Raw genomic sequence first — 15998 nt, forward strand, 5'->3', positions numbered from 1 at the left:
TTCATCTGAAATATTAACTCTGCCATATTGCCAGTTTAAGTAATTACCTCCTTCATCAAACTCGGTGGCATTATGTATCTCTCATTCTCTCTCCCTTAAACCCTAAACCCTAATCTAATATACCAAATTGGGTTTGCTAAGATTAGATGGCTGAATAAGTTGTTTTGCTCTGGTCCGGTAGTCCACATCAGAGAAACAGAGACATGTATGATTGGCATCCACCCAGATTACAGATCAGATTAACCAAAAACCACCCTATTAATTAATCATAGAACATTCTCCCTTCCAAGATTGTAAGTCCAAATCCAAAGTCTTACATTCTCATTACCAAAGCTAAATTAATGCATTCATTCATGGGGTCCAAATTTCTTGTAGGAATTAGTTACTGCATCAACATCTCAATTCTCAACAGCCTTTGGTCCCCAAACCTCCACATAAACCCTAGGGGTCCCACAGAGTTAACGTCGTTAAAGACCATCAGTCACTCAGTCAAGCTTAGTCAAAGTACTGAACAAAGTGAAGGACTGAGAACCAATGAGGCTTTGTGTTTGCTATGAAAACCAAGAGGCAGTACTAATCTCTAACCAATCGTCCAATCCTATGCAGTGGCGACTATAATCCACTATATTTGGGAGCTAATGGTGTTAGACATGACATGAAGTAAACGTTTATGTCTCTGTGTCTGTGCAGTGCCAGCTACTTTGTACTAGTTCTTTGTCCTTATTGCATAAAAGGAACAAATGTTGGACGCTTGGGAAGCAAAGGAAACCGCCACACTATAGCAAAACCCACTAGACTAGAAGAGCAATAGCAGAAATCAAAACAGTGTGAGAAAGTTGGAGTGTCAAATAAGATAGAGTAAGAGTGTTGTTGAAGCTGTTTCCTTTTTGGGGTTTTTGGTTGGAGAAGTGAGTGAGAAAGGTAGCATCTTTCTGACTATATATCATGAAGAGTAGGAGAAATGGGTTTGTGGAAACAGAAACAGAGTGTTGTGATATTGGGTTGGGTTTGATGATGGAAACCCATCACCAATCATTTCCTTGTAAGAAGATGAATCAGATGGTGACGGTGATGCCTCATCATGAGCCTCAATTTTGCAGTGGTGGTTTTGATGGAGAAACAGCTAGTAGTAATAGTACACCTTTGTTTTATAACACAAGCAACAACAACAACCCAGGGATTACTGATATATACAATGCTGCCTCCTCTGATTTTGGTTCAGTTGTGGTGCCAAAGAATCTGCAGCAGCCTTACTACTCTGATAGTTTGTCTTTCAGTTCCTCAGGTAAAGTTCCTTTCTTTTCACTAAGCCAATCTTTGATTGCACATGTGGTGTTTGCTTTAATGTTTCAGCTAGTACATGGGTAGAAAGTAGAATCTTTTTGACGAACATGTTCTGGTCTTTGTGGGTTTTGATCAGTAGGTGGAATGGTGAATGTGAATGTTAGAATTCCTTTTACTCCAGCTCAGAGAGAAGAGCTTGAGACACAGACTGTGATTTACAAGTATATCATGGCATGCCTCCCTGTCCCTCAACAGTTAATTCTTTCCATCACCAACAATCCATCACCAAATGGTAAATCTTTTGTGCTCTTTCTTCAATTTTTTGTTTCTTTGCTTGTCTCTGTTCTATAAAGCTGGGGAAGAAGAATGATGGGTTTTGTATTTCTTTTTGTTAGGAGCAAGAGACTCATCAAGAACAAGAGGAGTGAGAGACATGTTGGTGGGATTTTCTAGGAGCTTGGATCCAGAGCCATGGAGGTGTAAGAGAACCGATGGTAAGAAATGGAGGTGCTCCAGAGACATAGCTCCTGATCAGAAATATTGTGAGAGACACTGCCACAAAAGACGTTCAAGAAAGCATGTGGAATCAATCCCCAACTTACTCAACAACAAGAATGCTAACATGCTAAATCCAAAGCCTTCATCTTTCAAGAATAACAATCAAACTCCATTTTCAAGTTCCATGGTGACTCCTGCTGCTGCATCACATGGCCAACCCAGGTGGGTTAAATATTCAAGTTTTCAATTCTCTTAATTCCCTACTGAAACTTATGACCAGATGCCATTAATTCTATACTATTTTATTGCTTGTTCTTATCTATTTGCATTTAAATGTGTCAATGTGATGTGGGTCTTTACTATATATTTTTGTTTGGGGTAATAAATGTACTTTTTGTCCCTGACTGTGAAGAGCATTGGACTGGTTCGTGAATGGAGAAAGCGCCTCTGTTGCTGTTTCTAACCAAGAATGGGAGCAATTGATGCCATTCAAGTTGGGTTTGAACAGCCACACCAGCAAGCGTGACACAGATGTGGATTTTCCAAAGCAACAAAATGAGAGCTCACTCAATTTGTATGGGGGTGGTAGCCAAGGTCTGCAGAGTCAGAGGTCACATGACTATTTGGGAGGAGCTTTAAATTCAAATCAGGCACAACAGACAAGGCATTTCATTGATGCTTGGTCCACTGAGAGAGATGGTAATGGCATTGATGAGCTTGGCCAGAGGAAGAGGGGCTCTGTTGCATTAAACCAGAAGCTGCCCCTTTCATCCCTCACTCTATCAATGTCTGGTGAGAATAGTGAAGCCAATGAAGAAAATGGAAATAGGCAAATGGGTGTTGGGGTTTTCGGTTCAGAGAGGCAGAATGTAACATGGATGAGCCCACTTTCATGGATGAGCTCAACACCTGGTGGACCTTTGGCTGAAGCTTTGTGCCTTGGCATTGCCAGTTCCACAAGAGCAACAACAGCCTCTAATGGCTGTAGAAGCTCAAACGCAGATGTTAGACAAGAATTTGATTTGATTAACTAAAATCAAGCAAAGGCACTTTTACACCAAAATGGTAGAGGTTTGAGTTTTGCGGAGAAGTCGGAAGAAAAGAAAAAATGAAACTGTTTTGATTCATTTTGTTGCCTGCATCCAATAGGAGGTTGCCAGTTGATTACCTTTAGTGTACTTTTCTGTATTTTGTTTAGAGAAAGATGAAAAGAAAGTGCACCTGACATATGACTTGCGAGTTTTAACCATATTTGAAGTTTCACAATAGGATTTTTCATTCTGATGCCACTACCAGCTAGGGTGTTCTATGACATTGAATTGCCATAGCCAAAGTTAGTGATGCTGAAAATAAACATCAATATATAGGTTTTCGACTTTTGATACACGTATAAAACATAACCAGAATGAAACCCAGGATGTAACAATGAACAGTGATTTTCCCCAACATAACCACTGAAATCTGAAGAAGCAGGACACTTACAGAAATGAAGCTCATCTATGCAAATCGTTTGCCCACCCCATCATGGATCTTCTGGGCCTCAAGCAAAGGCCTGATTGTAGAGGTCCTCTCCATTTATAAAAATACTAGGATGGATAACGTTTAAGCCTAGAGGAGGGTGAATAGATTTTGATGAAAATTATGCTCAATTTTAACTTGAATAAAATTACCAAACTGCAGTAACTGTAGGGCTGGGCTCGGGCCCTGCCCGTGAAAAATTTGAAAGGCCAGAGCCTAAATTGAAAATTTTCTGGCCGGGCCCAAATTGTGTGTTTTAAGTTCTGGGAACGAGTTAGGACCGACTCGTTTTCTAAGGGTTTCGCCGTTTCGGGCCGAAAGATGCTCCCCAGAAAAAAAAAATTAAAAAATTAAAAAATCTACCTCCAACCAAGGAGCACCAAATCAGAACAAACCAGATTTCGTTACTCATTGAACAATTTGAAGAAGACGAGTTGAGCAGCTTCTAATCTCCTCGTCATCTCCAATCAAGGAGATGTAAATTTCAATGCTTGAAGCCCTAATTAATTGAAATTCGAAAGGAAAAGCTTGGGATCGGGTGTAAAATTGGCTCAGAGGAGTGAGAATTCCTTTGTACCTACAATTGATTATGTGAGAAGAAGGAAGAGAGATGATAGGAAGAGAAAGCGGAAGAAAGAAAAATTGAAAAAGAATGAAGGTCTGAAGGAGGAAAAGAAGAAACACATGGAGAAGAATGGAGAAATATAAGAACAAAGGGGGAGACAGCCTAATACTTAATTAAAATACGGGCCCATCGGGCTTTTTCTTTTTCATTTCTTTAGGCCCGGGCCTGAACCGTTTCATACTATTTTCAGGCCTAGCTTTGTAACACTGGTAAAAAAAATTTAAAAGCCCGGACCGTTCAGGCCGGTTTCGGGTTTTCGGGCTAAATGCCCAGCCCTAGCAGTAAGGGATTGTAGATGCCTATCAATCCTTGCGACCCAGATTTTGTGTTTTCAAAAATAATCGTGAAGAGAGCAGCACACAATCAAAAGGCACAGCGGAAATAAATAACTCAAACACAAGAGATTTGCTTATGCAGTAAAACCCTCAAATCGAGGTAAACAACTGCGGGTTTTAACTCTTGAAGGCCAAGTGTAAAGCCACTCACTAGATGAATATGAACAAACAAATATGAACTTACAACCAACACAAATAGCTCTGAACTCGAATATTTCTGACTAGACTCCTCTAGACGGCTGCACGAACACCACATTGTTTTTCTCCACCTTCAGAACAGCTTCCACTCGTCTCTCTAACTTTGACACATGAACTATGCACGACACTTCCTCCCAACTGATCTCGTGGGGTTCTCGGACGTGCAAATGATATGAATCATATGAGAGTGTTTGATTGACTTATCAATTCACTTCAACATGAAACAAGTGAATTAATAGTTCTCAATGAAACTCATGAGTTTTTCTATGAATGAAAAAAAAAAAAAAACTCTCTCAACTAACAATGGATGCACAATATAATCTTCAGAAGCGTCCAAGAAAGAAAATATTTTTCTCCTATTTGTATGCACAGCCAACATCCCAAGACATCAAGAGAATTTAAAACTTTTTACCTAATTGATTTCTATTAGGAAAGAAATATTCCTAAAGAATATCTAGGTAATAAAAACTGATTTTCATCCCTAAATAAGATGTTATGCATAACTAACCAAATCAATCAAATAAAATGCAATCCTATAAATTAGACATATGATTGATTTCAATTTGAAACTCGTCCATAATGGTAAACTAACATTAATCACGCACAACTACCTTTCAGACTACTTCGGGATTGAAACACAGTTTTCAATCTCTTCATGCAATCACACAAGAAACAACCATGCTATATGAGATGCAATGAATGAATTACCTTTTCAGAAAATCATCTAGGATCAGCTGGGGTCTTTTTTTTGTTTTTTGAGAAAAGCGGGCAAACGTGCCCACTATTTTATTAAAAAGATAGTACAAGTAATGAAGGGGACAAAACCTGACCTCCCAAATCTTACAATTCTCTAACTAGAGATGAGAAACAAATGCTGACTTAATTGTGCATGCATGCCAAACCAACAGCAGCTCCTTGTCCTTGGGTTCCATAGTACAGTTGTTCCTTTAAAGCCATAAAAAAACCTGCGCTGCCTCTTAAGAATTAAAGCATGGAATGAAACTGGGAGCAGTGGTTGACAATTGCGAGATACCAAGAATAGAGCAAATAGAAACGTCCACATGTTTATTGTAGGGATGGAAGGAATGCATAGCAGATTCCTTGAATAATCCCAGAAGATGACGTTGGGCATCCAACACATTAAAATCCTCACCTTCAAAACGCAGCAGATTCCTAGTAATCCAAATATACCAAATTAGGCTGCAAGTTACCAGAAACCAAAGCTGATGTTTATGCTTAGAGAGAGCAGAAACAGAAGCTCCAAAAAAACACGTCCTCAAGAGCATTCCAAGGGGAGAAAGGATGAGAAAAAAGAAGGCAAACCAATTTCCATAACTCCACAACTCGAGGACAGCGTAGAAGAAGATGCACATCCGACTTGGCATGACTACCACATAAAGTGCAACGAGATGGGAGGGAAAAACCTTGCCGTTGTAAAGCATCATCGGTTAGTAATTGGCCATGAAGAGCCTTCCAAACAACAAGACTTCTGCGTGGTTGAATTGTTTTGTCCCAGATAACCTTACCCCAATTTTGACGATCAATATGATTTGAAAAGAACATAAAGGCTTCCTTAGCTGTTAGAATTCCTAAGGAGGATCTTGGCCATAAAAGTGAGTCAGACATGTCTTCCATAGGCAAAGCAATTTGATGCATTTTCTCTGCAACTTGAGGGAATGAAGCAATAAAATCTGTCGGGAAAACCCAGTGTGAATCCACAATAAACTCGTGCACCTTGGCTTGAAGAGGAACAGGACCACTTGCTCCAATAGTAGAAGCCAGAGGCTCACCCACTGTTCTAACCTTGGCTTGTGATTCAATCGCTTTAGTCTTTACTTCAAATACTCACACAGTTCTAACCTTGGCTTGTGATTCAATCGCTTTAGTCTTTACTTCAAATACTCACACAGTTCTAACCTAGGCCTAAGACTCATTGTTTTGTATAGGGAATTCCAATACACAAAATTCTTATACTAACAATTTATATTCTTATGAACCTGAAGCAAGGCCTGATTGTAGAGGTACGCCCCATTTACATTCTTCTGAACATCAAGCAAGGACTGATTGTAGAGATCCGCCCCATTTAGAATATTTTGGACCTCAAGTACGGCCTGATTGTACAGGTCCGCCCCATGTTTCTTCTTCTTTTGGTCCTTGAGGCCAGTTGAGTCCCTTTTATTGCTTCGTCTTTTGGTCGTTGAGGCCGACCACATCCAATATCTCTTTAACAATCTTCTCGATAAAATCAGATTCATACCTGTCAATTTGAAAACATATACAAAAAATATGTGATCAGATGTGTGTGTGTGTTTGTATAGGTGATTAACCAATGATATTTTCTTGAAGAATGTATTGTAGTATTTCACATACCCGTCCACATAAGTCCATCCAGACAAATTTGCTACTTGTGTAAGAGCTGCCTTCCATCTGGGGACCTTGTCCTTGTTGTATTTCACCCTGGCAAGGGCTTGACCAAAACTACCAGTTTGATGTCGTACATGTGCAGGATCCACTTTGTAAAAAACTGGGATAACAATCTGCTGCTTTGATTTTTGACATTCAAGGATCTTAACAAGTTCATCCAAGCACCAACTTGACAAAGCGTAGTTTTCAGAGCATATAACCACAGAAATCTTTGAAACTTCTATTGCACGAAAAAGTGCTGCTGATATGTTTTCTCCTCTCTTGAGTGTATGATCATCAAAGAAAGTCTTGATTTTCTCTCTATCTAAAGCCTTGTACATCATGTGTGCCTGGACGAGTGAGAGAACTAGAGGAAGAAGAGGCTTCTTTGTAGGCCATATTTTGAAGGGAAGATCCGAGTTCTTACATTACTTTTCAGACAACTAAAATCTCTCAAAAGAGTTTTAAGCCAGTCTTTCATGCTTGGCCCTATATATGCGCTTGGCAGTTTCATCTACCATGTGAACTGAAATAAAGACAGTCCATCACAATTCTCTATCTCAAATTATCTCTTCTTCCTCTTCTAGAGACACCACCCAAACAGAGTTTGACTTCAGCTGTGTCCGCCTTTTCAGAAAGGAAGGAGCCCTCTCCTAACTCCTAATGTTCTCTTTGGAAAGATTAGCTAATTAGGTGTCATGTTTCATTCTAACCCTCACAGCTAGGCCACGTTCACGCTTATTTGCAAGAGCACAAAACGTTGTGATTCCATTCACCTCCGTCTAAGTTTAAGCAACGACCCATTGTTAGCGTGAATCACTCTTCTCCCCAAATCAAGAGTGATTCACCAATCTTAATTGAGTCCTGATTGTATGCTCTGTTCATAATTGTATTTAACGTAGAATCCTTCTCATAGTCAACTCTGTGTGTGTGTCTCTGTTCATAATTGTATTTAATGTAGAATCATGGGTTAAATACTGTTTACTCTCTAAACTTTTATTGAAAAAATACTTCAGTCCCTCACCTTTTAATTTGATAAGTTTACTCCTTCATCTCTCAATTTCTCACCCAATAGGTCCAATCTGTTAACTTACCGTTAAATTATCCGTTAAGTGGCTAATCCTTTGATGTTAACTCAGTTTCGTGGGACTCATTTCAGAAACAAATACCTATTATAGCCCTGACTTCCTCTCTATTTTTTTTTTCAATTATTTTATTGTTCTTTTTTTTTTCTTTTTCTAAGAGCACCAAAATGGAAGCCCAGAAATCCTCCTCCATCACTTCCGACGACCGGACCGCCGACTCCCCCCTCCGCTACCTCTCCCCCATGCGATCGGACGCCCACGACCCCTTCGAAAACCCGCTCTACACCTCCCTGGATCTATCCCCAAGCCGACAACTCCAATTCCTGAATCTCTCACCCAAATCCTTCTCTCCCCTTTATTCAATCACCACAGTCCTCTTCTCCACCTCCACCTCTGCTATCGATTTCCTCCACTTCTACACCACCTCCACCTCCGCTGTCCCACTTCTAGACCTCCGTCGTTGAACTGCACCACAAACCTCCCCACAGAAAACCCACATAGCAAAAACCAAACAAACACTATAAACCAAACCCACATAGCAGAAAAGATCGAATTTTTCACAAATCAAACATGTTTCTCACAAGAGAGACTCTTTTTTCTTGAAACCCAGATCAAGAACGCTCACGAAGATCTGCAACGATGGGGACAAGGGTTTTGGGCGGCGGAGCAGTGGTGGAGGTGGTAGATTCGAACATTACCAGAACTTATCGGAAACCAAGTGTGATAGATTCGCCGGAAAGTTGAACTTGCACTTGAAAGTTTGACATTCGAGAAAAGGATGATGACCCCTGACGCTGAAAGGGATTGATGATGGTGGGTTGCAGGGTGCGAGGGCAGTTGAGGTCGTCCGCCGCCAATAGCCTCTCCGATATGCTCTTTGTCGAGCCCCTGCAAATTCCTCTCTCTAATGTTGGAGTAATTGCTCAAACTTGGAGATGATGGGTGTTCTGCATACAGATTTGAAGCTTGGAGATGGTAGTGTTCTGCTTCATATTGATTTGGTTGCAGGAAAGCGGCGATTAGGTGGCTTTGCTCTTTCTTGATTGTGAACGATTGCCCTGACCTTGAGGATGTTCCGTATCTGAAGTGATGGTGGTGGAGGTGGCGAAGGCAGTGGCGAGGATGGGGTTGGAGTGCTGTAGCGATGGGGAGGGGGAGAAGAGATGAACAAGAAAAAAAAAACAAGAAGAAGATAAAGAATACATATAAATATAAATAATAATAAAAAAGAATAAATTAAAAAAAAAGGAAGTGAGGGTAGAATAGACATTTTAGCAGGAAAGGAATTGCCACGTTAGCTACTAACGGAGGTTTTGGACGGAGTCTAACGAAAATGACCTATTGGTCCAAAATCTGAGAGCACAAGGACTAAACGTGTGAAATTAAAAGGTCAGGGACTGAAGTGTTTTTTAGTTCAAAGCTCAACGAATAAACAGTATTTAACCCTAGAATCATTCTCATAGTCAACTCTGTGTGAGTGTGTGTGTGTGTCTATATATATATATATATATATATATATATATATATATATATAGATCCTATCTAGAGTGAGGCCTCGCTCTAAAATTAAAGAATTAAAGTGCGAGGTTGGAGTTTAGGGTCACTTTTCGGTCTCATATCCACATCTCAACCATTCAGTTTTTAGGTATTAATTTATAGATCATCTCTGCAAAATTTCAGCCAAATTAATGATCTTTATAAGGTATCTAACTCGCTTAAACCAATGGACGGACTGAATCTGTCCAACCTGAACCGTACTAGCTTTAAGGCAGTTATCAATGCTTTAATGACCATCAATTTGGCTGAAATTTTACAAACATGATCTATACATTAGTACCTAAAAACTGAACAGTCGAGATATGGATATGAGACCGAAAAGTGACCATAAACTCCAACCTCGCACTTTAATTTCAGAGTGAGGCCTCGCTCTGGATAGGATCTATATATACAGATTTGCTCACCTAAGGGACAGTTTTAAAGGACTATAAGGGACAAATGCATCTCAACCACATGTATTAAATATAAAAACAGAAATTATAACAACTTAAAACTGTGCATTTATTTTCAGCCGTCAGATTCACTTGTCCCTTACAGTCCCTTAAAAACTGTCTCTTAGGTGAGCAGGCTATATATATATATATATATATATATATATATATATCAATTGTAATATATAGATCCCACATGAGAAAAATGAGACCTTGCATATGAGTTTATAATGGTTTGGGCCACTTCATCCATTGTCAATTGGTTTTGGATGTGAACCCAACATTATTTTATCATGATATCATAGCAGGTTATTGATTACACGTATTTCTATGCACATAATTGCACTCTAAACACGTTAATTAAACTAATCCTTAAGTCAATTATTATGTAATTAATCCATTTTTATTTATTTTGTAGAAAATAAGCGGAGTCACAAATATCGGAAGAAAATGGGGCAAAATCGGAGCAAATAATGAAGAAATTGAGAAAATAAGAATTTATGTTAATTAATTATTCTTCTCATTAACTAATCATTGGATAATGATTAATTAATAGAAATTTTATCATCAGAGTATCATCTCATCACGTGCAGCATGCAACAATTAAACAATTATTTGTTTAATCAAGTTGAGCAACTTAGAAGATGACAAGTGGCTGCAATAAAATTATACATTATGGGTTAATTATGAGAACGGGCTGCAACGTTTCTTTCTTTTCTTTTCCCCCACGCACGCCAGCTCGGTTGCACGTGCCCATTTCTTGGTGAATAGCAGACCTCATCCTATCTTCTCTTTCTTGGATTCATCGAGACCAGAGATATATATACTCTCATCTATCCCTTCTATCCCATCAACCCTTCTACAGCAGCCGCACTACACCAAAATAGGGGGCAGCCTTTGGGCTGCTCTCATCCTCTTCTCCCATCCTCTTCTCCTCCATTTTCCATATTTTCTTTAGTTTTATTTTAGGGTCTTTCTAAATGTACCCAACAAATTATTTATATCAAATAATATTTAATTAAACCCAGCTAAATTCGCTAAAATACCCTCATCTTACAAAATGTTCAAGTCTCTTTGCCTGCAATTGATCCTCCAATGCTTCCTTTTCTCTCTTCAAATTATCATTTTCAGCTCTTAGTCTTTCAACTTCTCCAGTGTCCTCAAGAAGAAGTGTTTCCTTATTGCTTTCATATTCAGTTGTTGTGGTCTCCATCGGATCACTGTTACCATTGCCATTGACAGTATCAATTTGATTGGCCATCATCAATTGCTTTCATATTCAGTTGTTGTGGTTTCCATCGGATCACTGCTACCATTGCCATTGACAGTATCAATTTGATTGGCCATCATCAATTGTTTTCCCCAGTTATCATCAACTTTATCCATAAGGACTTGGAAGATCTGACGACATATCATCAAACCATTTCCATTTGTAACATCGTGCGTTGCCCTTATCCAATGATTTGTTGTTTTCTTCTTTCAGTGCCTCTACAACTAGCAAATCCTCTTCCCTTGGCCATCTATAATTCTCATCTATTGGTGGTTCTTCATCAATTTCAGAAGTTCCCAGTAAACACACCCAGCAATTCAGAGCCTCGGTTTCGTTGTGTTGGGTGCCTGGGTATAAGATTTTGGAAGAAAAAATTCTGGGCAAATGTTTAGCGATGGGGGCTTAATGGGAAAATGAGTAAAATTTATTTATATATTTTTAATATAAATAGATTGCTGGGTGTAGATAGATTTCTGCTGGGTACATTTAGAAACACCCTTGTTTTAGGGATTTGAAGGATTTACTCACCCAAACCTTCAAGAATTCATCAAAGGCTTCTACCTCTACAATATTCAAGACTTGGGTAATTGTGGGAGTTGTAATTCAAGACTAGTCATGCTAGCTTTTTAGCTATTTGTGATTATTCTTGTTTTCTCCTACACTTCTATACTCTTTTCCCTTTGAATTTTGTATCTTTGATGTTCATAATTATGGGTTGTGAGTAATTTCCTTGTTGGGGGTTAGGGTTGTGTCCCTAACCCAAATTTTGTGTAAAAGATGTTTAATTTAATGTAATGATGCAATTTTCATATGATGGATGCTTATATCTATTTTTGTTGGGTTAAAATGCATGTCTAGGAGCCTAGTCAACTCTAGAGTGTGTATTTTGAGCATATGTAGGACGGAGTTAGAGGCTTGACCCCCTCTAATCCCTAAGCTAGAAACCTTCAATTTCGTATTCGAGGGGTTATAAGCATGGTGATTTACACCCGTTCCGTGATTGCGCGGGCGGGTCACTTAGTACTCTAATTCCTCGATATCTACGCCTCTCGATGTGAATTATTGACCCTTGAACCGGCTCTAATTCATGTCAAGTGAGTTCCTACGGCTCTTGAACCGGAGTAGGAATACCATGAAATGGAATTTCAGTCCTTGAGCCTTGAACCGCCTTGGATACGACTACCGCCAAAGTAGTGATTTGCATCTACATTATATTAGCTTCCAACAAATAGAATTTGGGTGAACCTCCCTAACACCCGGCATTCCCATTTATTTGGTTACACTTTTATTAATTTATTTTCATTTTTATTAATTGCTTTACATTTCATTACATTTTGTTAATCTAAAATCATCTCTCAAAATATTGAACTCCAACTCATTGTAAATATTCATCACTAGGCTCTTAGTTTTGATTAGGATTTGGTGAAAATCAAAGCCGAGCATTACTAAGGCTTGGTGCCTTAGATTAACATTTTTATTTATTTTCTTTTTCTTTTTTTTTGTTTTCTAAGTGTCTTTATTTTCGATTACCCAAGGATTGTGGGTTAGCCACTAATCCCCGTGGTATGATAAACTTTGGGCATAATATTTCTCTATCTTGACAATGATACGTACGCTTGCGTAAATTTGTATCAAGTCAGTTATCCTACGTGTGGATGTCTCATGGCCACACGAGCTACGTGTCACCCAAAGTTGTCCACGTGTATGGCTTGAAAATTAGTCATGCAGGGGCGTGTTGAGAATATATAGAGCCCACATGAGAAAAATTGGATCATGCCTTTGGGTTTATAAGGGTTTGGGACCCCAGATCCATGTTTTGTAGGTATTAAGATATGCATCAGAAAATGTTTTCGTGCCGTTAACAGTTGGACGTGGTATTAGAGATTTTACCAATGCAACTAGCAGGTATTTTCATGGGTGCTCAAATTTATTCGGCCAGATTTGCTTTACATGTATGCAAATATCTTCTATTGTTTTTCTCCGGAGACACTCAATCTATAGCTTCCGCTCAAAATTTATATGACCTGTCAAATGTAGCACGATATGGACATGTATTTTATAATTTAGTTCTTCTTTTTCAGTCACTATTCTAGCTTGGAAGTTGCTTCACAATATTTCAAATGTGGGGCTGATAAGATCTCCATCAGAAGTGATGTAGTTTATGCTGCAGAAGAATATTTAAGAACTCAATTGTCTTAGGCTCATTGGTGCATTTGCTCTTATACTAAAATATTTTTTATGTAGAAATGGTCAAGATCAGTGTGCTATAGGCTATAGCTTAAATAAAAAATGTAAACCGATACATATGCATGGTTATTAAAATTTGAGACTAATACATTATTGCAGAAAAATATGTAGCAAAAGTCAACTGCTGATTGATATAAACTTTTTTCTTTCACCAAGTCACCATGGGTGATAAAATATCTGGGGTCCCAAACCTTTATAAAGTATAAACTCATAGGCAAGGTTCAATTTTTCTCATGTGAGATCTATATATTCTCAACACGCCCCCTCATGACTATTTTGACCATTTCTACGTAAAAAAAAATATTTTAGTATAAGAGCAAATGCACCAATGAACCTAAGGCAATTGCTGATTTGCCTATTAAATTGGTACTTCTAGTCTACTATTCATTCTAAATTGGCAATTGCCTATAGTCACACAATGCACCAATTAAAGACAATTTCTATCAATTCAATATTCATTAATTAATTTACTTATATATGAACAAAACTAAATTTGTAATTTGATATATTAATTAATCTTAAATGATAATAATGGTATACTAATTAATCTATCCATTTAATAATGACAAAGTATTTATGAGAATTTGAACGGTAACATTTGACAAAATAATTAATGATATTTAATAAGATTCAAAAAAGATGGGCAATTATAAATAAATTATTGTTGAAATAATGGATAATTCGAGCACTTGCTTTAGTGGTTCAGAGGCTTTGTTCAAAATTTGACTGAGAGGGAGGGAGTCGACTCTCTACTGAATCAATTTTTTCCAAACTTGAAGCCAAGTTTCTTTTCAGACCAAAAAGGATCAGAAGAGGACGTCCGCAATGTAGCAAAAGTGCGGACGTCCATGCTTTCGCCACAATTAGGCACCAACGGCTAGCATTGCTCTTGCCAAACGGAGACCATGGGCACCCAAATAACGTCACCATGAAGATGAAGGCCAAGGTGATCGAGGTCGAAGGTCTGAGCGGCAAGCTCACTTGAAACTTCAAGCCCGATCAAGATCGAACGCCGATAAGTCCATCGGCAAGAAGAAGCGCTTGATCGAGGCCTGGTCTCCATTCGACAAGAGCACTTTTGCTGCACTGCAGAAGTTTGCCTCAAAATGCTCCCACACACACACACACACACACACACACATATATATATATATATATATATATGTCAAGAGAGAACCATTGATCTTTTAGCTTTCTATGCAAGAATTGTGTTTATAAAAAAATAAAAAAATCAACCAAATCCATAAGGGGACTGAAATTCACATTCTCTAATTTATAATTCATACTCTCTATTTTCTATTTTGGTCAAAATTATCATAAAAAGACTGAATTGTCATTTTAAAGAATCATTTGTGAGACCCAATTAGCATCTCTCTACATTACATTAAATTGATTTTACTTTGAATATAAAACAAATAATTAAAAAAAAATTTTGATTTGCTCAAAATTATCATAAAAAGACTGATTTGTCATTTAAGAATCATTTGTGGGACTCAATTTTCGATCACATATCAGCATCTCTCTACATTACATTAAAGAGAAATTCTTAGGTGGAGGTTTCTCTACCACGTGGCTTTAGGGCCACCCAATCAAAAGAAAGAAAATTTTTCTTTTTTTTCGAAACTGCCCTTGCTCCCTAAATGTACAATACCCAAAAGACCCCTCTGCTGGGCAGTGATTGGTCTGCCGCACAACGTGGCGGTGCAGGTGCCCCACACAAGTCTTTCTCTACATTAAATTGATGTTACTTTGAATATAAAAAATAAATAAAAAACTGAGTCGATCATATCTATATAATTTTCTGGGTAACTAGGGAGAAGATTTCTTCTGCATGAAAGAAGGTCCCCTTAAGCGCTTGCTTGTTTTGCAGTCTAAGCGGTACTAGTTTAAGATTTAGTTTGGGATTGTTGTGCTGTGAATCAATTTTAAATTTGCTGTAAGAGGAAGCGCTTCTGATTTTGTTGTGACAAGAAGCAGCTGAGTGTTTGGTAAATTGTTTTGGAAAGTGCTGTGAGAACAAAAAACAATTTCTTAGTGCTTGGTAAACTGTGAGTAAAAAGTACTTTGACGGTTTATAATTACTAAAAATGACATAAATGTTGAAAATACCCAAATAAATACCACTAAATAAAAATTATGTTCATAATTCTTCTTATATTTTCCATTGATTTTTCCTTCTTCTTTTTTTGAGTGTATCTCTCATTAAGGGACCAGCCCAAAGAAACAAGGAATGAATTACCCAAAAAAAAAACAACAACAAATAAGCTTAGAAACAAGAGATCCGAACATAAAACAAAAAAGAAGACCATTATCCCTCCTAAATCACAAGTCCATAACGATCAGGGCAGAAGGAAAAAAAGCCAAATAGCCAATTTCATCTTCATCTTGTTGATTTTTCCTCGTGATCTACCTTTCCACTCCGTTTCTTCGCTCAATTTCATTTACCCATATTTGTTTCCCCTTCTTTTTTTCACTTTCTCTCTCTTCACTCTCATGAATTCTGGATCTATGCTTTGTTTTGGGTTTTGAAATTTAACGATAGTGAGA

At 38.1% G+C, this 15998-nt stretch overlaps 2 protein-coding genes across 3 annotated transcripts; one reads left to right on the top strand and one right to left on the bottom strand.

Annotated features, from left to right (window-relative positions):
- Nucleotides 1-774: 774 nt before the first annotated feature.
- On the top strand, nucleotides 775-3009 carry LOC112180043 (growth-regulating factor 8). 2 transcript variants are annotated; one of them, XM_024318542.2, is made up of 4 exons: nucleotides 775-1285; nucleotides 1421-1576; nucleotides 1680-2004; nucleotides 2195-3009. In XM_024318542.2, exons 1-4 carry the CDS (start codon nucleotides 946-948, stop codon nucleotides 2814-2816), a joined length of 1443 nt encoding a protein of 480 aa, XP_024174310.1. In that variant the 5' UTR covers nucleotides 775-945; the 3' UTR covers nucleotides 2817-3009. The 2 variants fall into 2 exon arrangements, with proteins under 2 accessions (XP_024174310.1, XP_024174311.1); XM_024318543.2 differs by having other exon boundaries at nucleotides 1424-1576.
- Nucleotides 3010-6633: 3624 nt separating this feature from the next.
- Nucleotides 6634-7205, bottom strand: LOC112177318 (disease resistance protein RUN1-like). The gene is made up of 2 exons (XM_024315616.1): nucleotides 6829-7205; nucleotides 6634-6715 (listed from the first exon to the last, which is right to left on the bottom strand). Exons 1-2 carry the CDS (start codon nucleotides 7203-7205, stop codon nucleotides 6634-6636), a joined length of 459 nt encoding a protein of 152 aa, XP_024171384.1.
- Between the last annotated feature and the right edge of the window lie 8793 nt (nucleotides 7206-15998).

This window comes from Rosa chinensis, chromosome 7 (assembly GCF_002994745.2).
Source record: "Rosa chinensis cultivar Old Blush chromosome 7, RchiOBHm-V2, whole genome shotgun sequence".
NCBI classification, from domain to species: Eukaryota; Viridiplantae; Streptophyta; class Magnoliopsida; order Rosales; family Rosaceae; genus Rosa; species Rosa chinensis.

Excerpts from the sequence above, each read along its gene's own strand:
- LOC112180043 (XM_024318542.2), top strand. The coding sequence starts at position 946 with ATGAAGAGTAGGAGAAATGGGTTTGTGGAAACAGAAACAGAGTGTTGT. Across the intron at positions 1,577-1,679 it reads CAACAATCCATCACCAAATG|GAGCAAGAGACTCATCAAGA; the intron begins GTAAATCTTTTG and ends TCTTTTTGTTAG. Across the intron at positions 2,005-2,194 it reads GCATCACATGGCCAACCCAG|AGCATTGGACTGGTTCGTGA; the intron begins GTGGGTTAAATA and ends CTGACTGTGAAG.
- LOC112177318 (XM_024315616.1), bottom strand. The coding sequence starts at position 7,205 with ATGATGTACAAGGCTTTAGATAGAGAGAAAATCAAGACTTTCTTTGAT. Across the intron at positions 6,716-6,828 it reads GGATGGACTTATGTGGACGG|GTATGAATCTGATTTTATCG; the intron begins GTATGTGAAATA and ends TCAAATTGACAG.